General features: G+C 33.4%; 1 protein-coding gene across 12 annotated transcripts in view; it reads right to left on the minus strand.

Moving 5' to 3' along the window:
* Positions 1-8,621: 8,621 nt before the first annotated feature.
* The window catches only part of LOC143688455 (uncharacterized), a 54,795-nt gene continuing 51,595 nt past the window's right edge, over positions 8,622-11,821 (minus strand). For 8 of the 12 annotated variants that reach the window (XM_077166363.1, XM_077166365.1, XM_077166364.1 and 5 more), the window contains one exon: positions 8,622-11,046. In XM_077166363.1, coding sequence (XP_077022478.1) covers positions 10,915-11,046 — 132 coding nt within the window. In that variant the 3' untranslated portion in view covers positions 8,622-10,914. The remainder of the gene's footprint in view (positions 11,047-11,821) is intronic. The other 4 variants (XR_013178078.1, XM_077166372.1, XM_077166373.1 and 1 more) reach the window with 3 other exon arrangements.

Here is an 11,821-nt window from a genome sequence, read left to right on the forward strand (position 1 = left end):
TCTCATCCTCCCTCCTAGGAAAGATCAGCCTCCCAGATCTTTATGTCCTTCTATACTAAATATTAAAAACACATAGCTTTGTGTCCTTCTATATTAAAAATTTTACCTTGCTTTATGGTTATTTTAAATACATTTAATTCTACATTTTCTCCCCAGCCTTTAACTTTCATCTTGAAAGTATTCAACTTTCATGGAAACAAGAGTTGTCTTCCTTTCTGCACTCATATTTCCCTGAGTTACAAAATAGTCACAATGTCCCCAGGCCCACTGTGAAGACAGCTTGTGCTCTCATTTAGGCCACTGGCCCCACTTTGGTAGGCAGAACAATCCCTATGAACATGCCAGGGTGCCTGCGTGCAGGTGCCAATCTATGAAGTGGCAGGCTGAAAAACTGAAACCATAAACTCCCCTCAGGCTCAGCCTCCCAGACCTTGCACTGCAGGCAGAAGCAGTGTGTAGACAGCAAGGGTGGTGTAAGAAAAAACTAAGTCAAAGCTGCCTGGAGCAAAAGCTTACCAGCTTTAACACATACAATAGAGCATCTAGGAAGGGGTGAAAATCTATTTCATAGGGGATAGAGTGGAAAGTAAAATTCCTGCAAACGGGAATTCTTACGGCCACAAAAGCAAGAACACAGGGCAAAAAACATGCTCAAAAAAAAAATGTAGAGTACCTTACCCTACACTTTTGCCTCAGGCTGGTCTTCTTCATAGGAGAAATAAACTCTGAAACAGAGCACCAGTTAATGAAGAACCAATTTGCAAAGACTGTGAAAGGTATTTTTTTTTTGGCATTGGTTTGTTGCTTTTGCCAACTCCTGGCACTCAAGGAAATGTATGTCATATCACTAGTTAGTTACAAATTTATGGAACAACTATTCAGGAACTAAATCCTAGACTTAACACACTAAAATATTAAAATGGACAGTGGGCAGCAAAAAGATCACAAGACAAAGAAACAGAAAATTTATGGCACATCAAAAAAAAAAATACAAACTAAGAAATTATCAATAAAGAGAGCCAGACTTTAGACATACCAAACAAAGACTTTAAAAACTTAATCCTCAATATTTACAAGAAGATTTAAAAAAAAAGCACAGAGAAAGAACTAAAGGATATCAGGAGAAAAAAATGCATGACTAATATGAAAATCTCAATAAAGAGATATGTTTAAAGGAATGAAACAAATATTGGAGATGAAGACCAGAATAACTGAAATTAAAAATTCCATAGAGGATTTCAAAGGCAGAGGGATACTTGCAGAAGACACAGTGAATCAGAGGCAAGACAATGGAAATGATTCAGGCTAGCAGAAGGAGAAAATAATATAAAAGAATGAACAGAGCTTATGTCAGATATCATCAAACATAGCAATACATGCATTATAGGAGTCCAAAAGAAGAAAAAGAAAAAAGCTCAAAAGAAATGTTCAAAGAAATAATGGCAGAAAACTTTCTGAATTCCACAAAAGACATAAATATATACATTCGAGAACACCAATAAACCCAAAAGAGGATAAAGTTGAAGAGAATCATGCCAAAACACATAGCAGTCAAACTGTCTCACTACCAAGAACAAGGAGCAAGTTGTGAAAGCTACAAGAGAAAAACATTTAAGTACAAGCACATCCCAATAAGATTAAGTGCCAGTTTTTACTCAGAAACCATGGAAGCAAGAGGGCAGTGGAAAGAAATACATAAAGTGCTGAAATAAAATAATTACAGGATAATAATGTTATATACAGTGAGACACTCTTTCAAAAATGAGATAAACATATCCCCACAAAAACAAACTAGGCCTGCCCTAAAAGCAATGATAAAGGGAGTTCTTCAGGATGAAAGTAAAGGACACTAGACAGTGAATCAAATCAGCACAAATTTAGAAAGCTACAGATTACTAAAATCAGAAATGAAAGTGTGACATCACTACCAACCCCACAGAAATAAAAAGTACTGAAAGAGGAGACTATTGACAAATGTATGACAAAAAAAAGGACAACTTAGGTAAAATGGGCAAGTTCCTAGAAACACACAAGCTACATATACTGACTCAAGAAGAAATAGAAGCTATCAACAAAAGCATTAGCTAGTAAATACATTGAATCAGCAATGAAAAACCATCCAACAAAGGAAGTCCTGGGAACAGGCTTCACGGAGGAATTCTACCAAACATTAGAAGTATCAACATCAACTCTGTTCAGACATTTCCCAAAAATTGATGAGGAGGAAACACTCCCTAAATCTTTCTATGCAGCCAATATCAGCCTCATATCAAAGCCAGATAAAAATACCACCAGTAAAGGAAATTGCAGAACAATATCTCTTATGGACATAGGTTCAAAAATCCTCAAAGGAATACTAGTAAACCAAATCCAAAAGTACATTAATAGAATTTTGCACATGATCAACTGGGATTTACTCTCTGTGTATGCAAGTGTGGTTTAATACAAGAAAATCTATCAATATTATATCCCATGCCAATAGAACAATGGAGCAAAAATACATCATCTAAATTGATGCAGAAAAAGCATTCAACAAAATCTAGCACCTTTTCTGATTAAAAAAAAACCTAGAAAACTAGGGAATAGAAGGAAATTTCTTCAATATGATAAAGGTTATACATCTGAAAAATCACAGCTAACATTACACTCAATGGTGAAAGAATGAAACCTTTCCCTGTAAGATCAGGAACAAGGTAAGGATGTTCAGTGTCACCATCATTATTCAATATTGTACTGGAAGATCTAGCCAGAAAAATTAGGCAAGAAAAATAAGTAAAATGCATCTGAATTGGAAAGGAAGAAATAAAATCTTTAGTAATTGTAGATGACATGATCCAACATAATAAAATCATGAAAATTCCACAACAAAATTCCAAGAGCTAATATATAAATTCAGCAAAGTTTGATAGGGTACAAGATCAACATGTAAAAATCAGTAGTTTTCTACACACTAGTCATAAACAATCTAAAGAGGAAATCAAGAAAAAAAATTCATCTACAATATCAACTAAAAAATCAAATATCTAGGAGCCAGTGATATAACAGACTTGTACACATAAAACAGAAAAACTTTGCTAAAAGAAATCAAAGAAGATGTAAATAAAGGGAAGGATATTCCATGATGATGAATTGAAAGACTAAATATGGTTAATATGCCAATTCTATCCAAAACAATTTACAGGTTCAATGCAATCCCATTCAAGATTCCAACAATCTCCTCTTCAGAAATGGAAAACCAATCATCAAATTTATATGAAAAGACAAAGGCCCCATAACAGCTACAACCATCTTGAAAATGAGGAGCTAAGTTGAAGGACTCACATTTCCCAATTTTAAAACTTACTGCAGGGGTGCAAAGTAGTTTAGTGGTAGAATTCTAGCCTGCCATGTGGGAGACCCAAGTTCAATTCCCAGTCCATGCATTCCCCCCAAAACAAACAAACAAGCAAAATAAACAAATAAAAATTCAAACAAACAAATAAAACTTCAACAAATGGTGCTGCAACAACAGGATATTCACATGGAAAAACAATGAAATGTGACCCCGCCATACAGCGTACAAAAGAAAAAAAAAATACTTACTGAAAAGCTAAACTATTCAAAACAGCATGGTATGAGGTAAAGACAGATATATAAACCAAAGAATTGAATAGAGATTTCTGAAATAGACCCTCATATCTGTGGCCAGTTGATTTTTGACAAGTTGACCAATTCCATTCAGTGGTGAAAGAACAGTATCTTCAACAAATATGGGACTGGGAAAACTGGACACGTACATGCAAAACAAATGAAGGTGTAAACCTACATCACACCATATACCAAAATTAACTCAAAGTTGATCAAAGACTTAAGTGTGAGAACCAAAACTAAAAATCTCTTAGAAGAAAGAATAGAGAATCATCTTCAGGATTTAGTGCCAGGCAATGGTTAAACTATACCAAAAGTAAAAGCAACCAAAGAAAATATAGGCAAATGGGACTTCAACAAATTTAAGAACAATTATCTATCAAAGGAATTATCATGAAAATAAAAATACAGTCCATAGAATGGGAGAAAATATTTGAAAGACACATATCTAATAAGGGTTTAATATCCAGAATATGTAAAGAAATCTTCCACCTCAATAACAAAAAGACAAACAACCCAAATGAAAAATAGGCAAAAGGCTTGAAAAGACATTTCTCCAAAGAAATTGCCCAAATGCCCAATAAACACATGAACAGATGCTCAATATCATCAGCCATTATGGAAATGAAAATCAAAACCAAAATGAGATACCATGTAATACTCACTCGGATGGCTACAATTTGAAATTAGAAAATAACATTTGTTGGTGAGAGAATAAAATGGTGCAGCTGCTATGCAAAACAGTTTGGTGGTTCTTCAATAAATGAAGTACATGTTATCATATGACCTTGAAATCACACTTCTAGGCGAAAAACCTAAAAATTGAAAGCTGAGGCTCAAAGAATTATTTGCACACTGATGCTCATGGTTGCATGATTCACAATTTTCAAAAGATGGAAGCAACCCAAATGTCCACTAACCCATGAATAGATAATCAAAATGAGGTATACACACAAAGTGGAATACTATCCAGCCATCAAAGGAAATGAAGTTCTGATGCATGTGACAACATGGACGGAGCTTGAAGACAGCATGCTGAGTGAAATAAGCCAGATGCAAAAGTTCAAATATTGTATGATTTCACTGATATGAAATAATTAGAATAAGCAGATTCATACAGTCAGAAACCAGAATACAGGTTACAGCAGATGGGTGGGGGTAGAGAATGGGAAATGAATGCTTAACAGGTGGGGTTTCTGTTTCGGGTGATGGGAAAGTTTCAGTAATAGATGGTGGTGATGGTACAACATTTAAATGTAATTAACACTGTTGAATATTTGACTGTTGTTAAAAGGGAACTATTACATTGTATATATGTTACAAGAATAAAAATTTTTTAAACCCATAGGACTGTACAACACAAGCAGTGAACCCTAACACAAAAGGTGAACTGTAGTTGGTAGTATAATTATAATATTCTTTGATCAATTGCAATCAAGTACCAAAATAATGCAGTGTTAATAATCAGGAAAACCATGTGTGTGAGGAGGAATGGGAAGGTATATGGAACTCTGCACTTTCTGCATGATCTTCCTGTAAACCTACAACTTCCCTTATAATAATATATATTACATAATAAATATATATTACATTTGGCTGTGGTTCCTTTCCTGAATTGGAATGTAGCTGTGTTGCTCATAAGCCAACACTAAGTGTAAGAAGAGAGAACCCCCCTAGAAGATGGTAAAGCACCAAAGGGGAAGAAACCCAGCTCTCGAATAATTTTGTGGGCTTAAGATTTCCCTTGCAGATCAGTTACCTCAGGATTGTTACGTGAACATTAAATGCACTTAGATCTTATTTGAGCTATGCCATCTTGGAGCCTCTTTGTAGAGCTTAGTCTCTGTTTACCACAGGTTTCAACATCATTAAATGTCTTTCTTCCATCAAAAGAAGCAACTACCATACATTTTGTGGTAGGGTTAATTTCTATTTATGTTCTGCATTGCAAGCCTTGACTAATAAAATTATTGCTATTTAAAGATTTTTGTGTATGTCTCTTGACCACATGGATTGTAAGCTTATTTAGAGCAGACTTTTTCTTTGAAGCTCCCCTACCAAAAATAAATTGTACTAATGCAATACTACTGATTATGTTGTGTACATAGTTTATATGGATGCAGAATATTGACTTTGGAGTTAGACACACCTTAGTTTAATCATCAGCTCTCACACTTATTATCTAAATTAACTTAGCCCTAAACTTTCTGTACAAAGTGCTTACAACATATTAGATACTTAATAAATGCTATTCCAAGAGAGTTCTATGAAACTAAAAGCAACAACAAAACAATGTAACAATGCTTTGTAGTTTATCACAACCTAATTTTACCTTTTTTTTCCCCCTTAAATTCAGATAAAACATAAGCTGCTTTGGAAGATTTTTAACAGTGCAATGGAATTTTTTTTCAAATTTCCTAATAAAAATTTGTTGCCTAAATATTATAAGATCCTCTGAAAAAGACTATTTGATTATATAATTACAGACACATCAAATCTACTTATAATATACTTTCTTTTCTTTATAATCCTCAAAATAAGATTGAGGATATTTCTTAGTTTTAGATTATGATACTTCTTTTTTAAAAAGTCAAAACCAATACAAATAAAACTGTACTTGGAATGTGCTCTATTGGTGTAAACATTATTTGTACATATTTATTATTTTGTTTTATATATTAGGTAACATGAAAACTAAATTTAAATAAAAGAAATGTAATTTTAGACTTTGGAAATGCTCACTCTGTGGGTGGATAAAGAAATATAAAATTAAAACTAACAGGGCGGGCCGCGGTGGCTCAGCGGGCAAAGTGCTTGCCTGCTATGCCGGAGGACCTCGGTTCGATTCCCGGCCCCAGCCCATGTAACAAAAACGGAGAAACAGAATACAATAAAACAAGAAAATGTTTAAAAATGTTTCCCTTTCTTCCTTCCTTCCTTCCTTCTATCCTTCCTTCCTTCTCTCTGTCTTTCCTTAAAAAAAAAAAAAAAAAAAAAAAAAAAAAAAAAAAAACTAACAAATTTCTATCACACTCTTGGCAATTCAAAGATAAATATTTAGCATCAGGACAAAAAAACTAAGAAATAGAAGCTAAATGGGACAAGTTTTCACAACTGGATGAGATAGTGACACATGTCAATAAAGCCTTTGGGGAAACCAATTATGACCCTTAAAATATTATAAACATGTAAATTTTTCTCAAATAGCATAGCAGGAGATGGACTTAGAAAACTCTTGAATATAGATGCTATCTGTAGATGAACTAAAAGTAGTTTATGTGGTCAAGTACAGACTGTGACAAGGACATATATTAAGTGAAGGATGTCAAAGCAAACTCATTCTGTAGTGGACTCCAGTATGGAGTCAACAGAAACTATGTCATGAAATGGAGATTAAATGTATTATAAAGAATACATACACAGTCCATCTTGAGGAGATGCAATAAAGTCTTTAATGCTTCGAAATCATTCATGCATCCATTCATTCAAAAATACATTGTCCACTATTTTGAAGGGTAATCTTATGCAAGCTTCAGCTAGATATTGCTAATTACCATGCTTTACCAAAGCCTCAAACAATAGGATTCCTGTAAACCCTAAAGAATACTCAGGGTTCTATCTGAGACTTTATAAAAATTTCACTCACTAAGCTTATTTTTCAGAAACCTAAAACCCCTGAATGGTTCTAGGCCAGATAAACCCTGAAACCCAGATTTACCATCTTTCCAAGTGCATCAACCAGTTGCATCCTCCTATCCCATAACGTTGACACCCCTTTTCAATACAAGGAAGTTAGAATGGTCATTGCCCAAATAACCCTAACAATTGGGAGAAGGATCGAAGGAGGAGTTGTAACAGAGAAAATAGAATTTAAGAAATAAGTATTGATATTTCCTTTTAGTTGTCAGTGTCTTAGAGCACCTGTAAGGGAATACCTAAAATTGTGGAGCTGTAACCCACATCATACATTGAAATTTATTCTATAACTACCTGTTAAAGTATACTTTGGAATTTATTACTTTTTTGTATATATTTTGTATTTCACTATAAAAAATGTTTATAACATATATGTACGTATATAGAGTACAAAAAGTATTGTATGTAGTCTCAGCAGAACAAAAGTAGTAACTGAAGCCCTTGTTGCCTTTGGGATGGGTGAGTGCTCTGCTTAGGTTCTCCTCATAATCTCTTGAAGAGCCACCAGGAAGCAGGTTTTCTGCATCCTCAATGTCCCTTTAATGTATAAAAGCATTTATTGCTATGCAGTAGCAGGATTGTTATTGCCCAACCTTTCCTTGTCTGGGTGGATAATCTGCTTAGTGCTGTGGTTCAATATTAGGCACCTCTTTGTTTCCACACACCAAAACCATATCCCCCAACATCTCTGTCAATAAAAAAATTTATATCTGGGAGGGGAAAGTGGCTCATTGCTTAAAATGGCAAATTTTACATAGTATATGTTTTACCACAATAAAAAAATATGAATTTTGATTGCACCATCTTTGGAAGTTCTCAACAATGAATGAATCCAAATTTATCCTGAATATTATCCAACTCCTTTATTTGCCATCCTGGCAAGGATGTATTAGGAAAAAAAAAGTATTCATATTCACTGTTAGTGGGAACGTACATTACTACCCCATATTGTAAAATGATTTATCAATAAGAAATAAGAGCATTGCAAATTGAAGTCTATAATCTAGTAATTCCACTTTTAAAAATCTATCCCAGGGCAGGCCTCAGTGGCTCAGCAGGCAGAATTCTCACCTGCCATGTCAGAGACCTGGGATCGATTACCAGTGCCTACCCATGCAATAAAAAAAAAGAAAAAAAATCTATCCTAAGGAAATAATCACAGATGTGACCAAAGATTTGTGCAAAAAAAAGCATTATTTAAATAACAAAGTTTAAAATAATCTAGATATTCCAACATAAATGAATTGAATAAAAAGTGAAATATTTGAGATGATATCTTATGACTTTTAAATATTTTGGAAAGTGCTTATGATATGAGGTTAAGTAGGAATTTCTTAGAATAAGACATTATCTTTTAAAAATAAATATAATTATGCAAAATTATTAACTGAAAACAATTAAAGGCTTTTACTTTTCTCTGTATGCTTTACTGTATTCCTTCCAGTTTTTATATTGAGAATTCTTAGATTTATGATTTAAATAATAAGTATTCTTTTAAAACTATGACTAAAATCTCTAATTTAATCTTGAAATTCACTGTCTGTACAATTCTCAGTACATTGAGAGGAGAAAAATATCTCGTGTGTAACAAGAGATTCTACAAATACTTATGTAAGAGATGGTTGCCATATTTATAGCTTTGTTTCATATTTTTTCCATCTAAAGTAGCATTTTCAGTGGAATGTATCTTCTTTCTTATCTTCTCATGATTAAGGAGACACTTCCCTTCACCTTTCATTTCACATTGGTAGTAGCCGCCACATTTTCCCCACACATTCTATTTGCACAGAGCTCTGTACCACAGTGCTCATGGTAAAGTAGAAAATATAACATCTGGGTATCTGAAAAAAGTAACTATTGTAAGAACAAAGGCATGAATAATGGATTTTATTTTATTACAGACTCTTGTTCAATCCCACTACTTTCTTTTGTCACATAAGCACACATGGCAAACAAAATTCACTGAGACATAAGCTTTTCTCTCCCTTTCACTCAAAGTGTCTTTATGTAATGGTGAAATTTAAAAAGAAAGTTGAGAAAATCATCTGGAACGTGGTTCCCCACACATACTTACAGGGCAAAATTAGGAGCAAAACACTAACCATCCAGAATATTGCCTCTATTAGCTCTTTCCAAGAGAATGTTTTTGTGATAACTGCAATGTTCTCTGGTTGTGCCATCCAAAATCACAGTTGCCAGTCATATGTGGCTATTTAGGACTTGAAATGTGGCTGGTGTGATTAAAAAATGGAATTCTAAATTTTATTTAATTGTAATTAATTTAAATTTATATCACAACATATGCCTACTGTGTGGGTCTCCCTAGGATTTAGCCTCAAGTCATTATAAACATATGTGGATTTAGTATAACTATTGGCTATATTTTCTCATTGGCTACTATTAAAAAGAATTTTCCGGTTTCACAAAACTCAAGGGATCATAGTTCTTATTTTTTCCAAATTTAGCTGCATTCGGAAAATATGACAATATTTAAAATATTTATAAGAAATTCACATTGCAATAATTCCCTATAGTACCAAATGTTCACATAATAAACATAAAATGAGAAAATTAAATTCAGTAGGTGGAAAAATGCCCCCCCAAAAATGAAATAAATGTCAAAGAAAAACTATGTATTTTTAAATGTATTATTTTTTAAAAGTAATTTTAAAACTAAATTAAATGGGATTGAATTTCAATTATTTTTAAGTTGCAAAATATAACTAGCAAGCAATTCCACTTATAAAAGTATAGTACATTGCATATAACAGAACCTAGATAGATATTTTTAAACTAAAGTTTACATTATTACCTTACAAAAGTTATAAATTATTACTCAATATAAAACATTTTGAACATAGTAGGAATAGGAACAAGTAGGAATAAGAAAACAAGCAGGAATAGGAAAAATTCTATATTCCAATTAAGTAAAGACATTATTACCATAATATGTTAAAATCTCCTACATAATTGTGCAATATTATTTTTGAATATCTTCATAAACATTTTAAATTACTGCATAGTATTCCATTAAGCGGCTGTGCAACATTTTAGTTAACTAATTTCCTATCTAGATATTTAGGTTATTTCCAATATTTGACATCGAAATAAGGCTAGGATAAACATTCACCATCCTTTAAACCTGGTTTGGTATCATCAATAATAATTAAGGTTCCTTCCCAGAGAGAAAATATGTCTGCAGCATATTTTGTGACATTTCCCTAGAATATATATTACAATGACAATTTCTAGACAGAAATGTAAAAAAGAATATTGCAAAATTTGGATAATTGAATTTGGACTTGATTCACTGCTAAAATGCAACAGTTGCTAGTATTCTACGTATTTTTAGGTGCATATTTATCACAGAGAAAATCCTAGGTATTCTCTTTTGCAAGCCTATTTAAAAATGCACATACACATTAAGTGCTATCCTTATGTCTCTCAATGATAAATGTTCTTTGTCAACAAGGAAAGCATGAAGGGGATCTTCCATGCCTTTTGGAGAAATCTATCCATATGATCCTATAGCTTCACTGGCATTTAATTACCAAATCTCCACCTCTTTTAGGAATCAAGCAATTCTTCATATCAAGTAGCAGATGATCTGGAGATTTTGAAACTGTTTCCAATTTTAAAAGTCAATGAGGGCGGGCCACGGTGGCTCAGCAGGCAAGAATGCTCACATGCCATGCCAGAGGACCAGGGTTCAATTTCCGGTGCCTGTCCATGTAAAAAAAAAACACAACAAAAATGAAAAGTCAATGATTCACAGTTTCTCAGACTCAGGGTTTTCAATTAATGAAAATGAAAATAAACAGGTCCATTATTAGCTTTGCCCACAAAGGAGTTGTTTGGTAAGCTCTCTGCTAAGGTAAAGCAGGCAGCTCCACAGAAACATAATAACAACCACCACCACAAAATGCTTTAAACACGACTTAGACAAACATTTAGAGGGGGAAAAAAAAGCTGTGACACACATATCAGACTGAAAGTGAACAAGGGAAAGAAACAAGCAGCTGCTTTATTTTTATTTACATTTCATATATTCTACCATCAATGTTTATAAGATGTTGAACAATTCTGGTGGCAAAACAATACCAATAGAGCCTCATATTATTTATTCAAGCCTTTCTTGCAATTAAGCACATACAGCATTTTATGTTTTTTTGCACAATCACAACTTTTGATAGTTTAGAAGGTATTAAAATTCAATTTAAAGGCTAAAACAAAAGCCTAAATGGTGTGCTTTCTGTTTTGTGAATCACAGACACTGCTTTACTGATAAAAACACCCAAGATTCTAAGCTGACATAAAAGCCAAAAAAAAAAAATTCATCTGAAATGATAGCAGCAGCTGCAGCATCTGCCTCTAAATTAGGTTGTGTTTCAAAGTCTGGACTCAACTGCTAAGCAGTATAAAGACTCAAGAGAAAGACTTCCCAGAAAAGAGTGAGCCTTCTGACCTAACACCTGAAAGTAACACATGCTAGGAAGAG

The sequence above is a fragment of the Tamandua tetradactyla genome, chromosome 6, assembly GCF_023851605.1.
Source record: "Tamandua tetradactyla isolate mTamTet1 chromosome 6, mTamTet1.pri, whole genome shotgun sequence".
NCBI classification, from domain to species: Eukaryota; Metazoa; Chordata; class Mammalia; order Pilosa; family Myrmecophagidae; genus Tamandua; species Tamandua tetradactyla.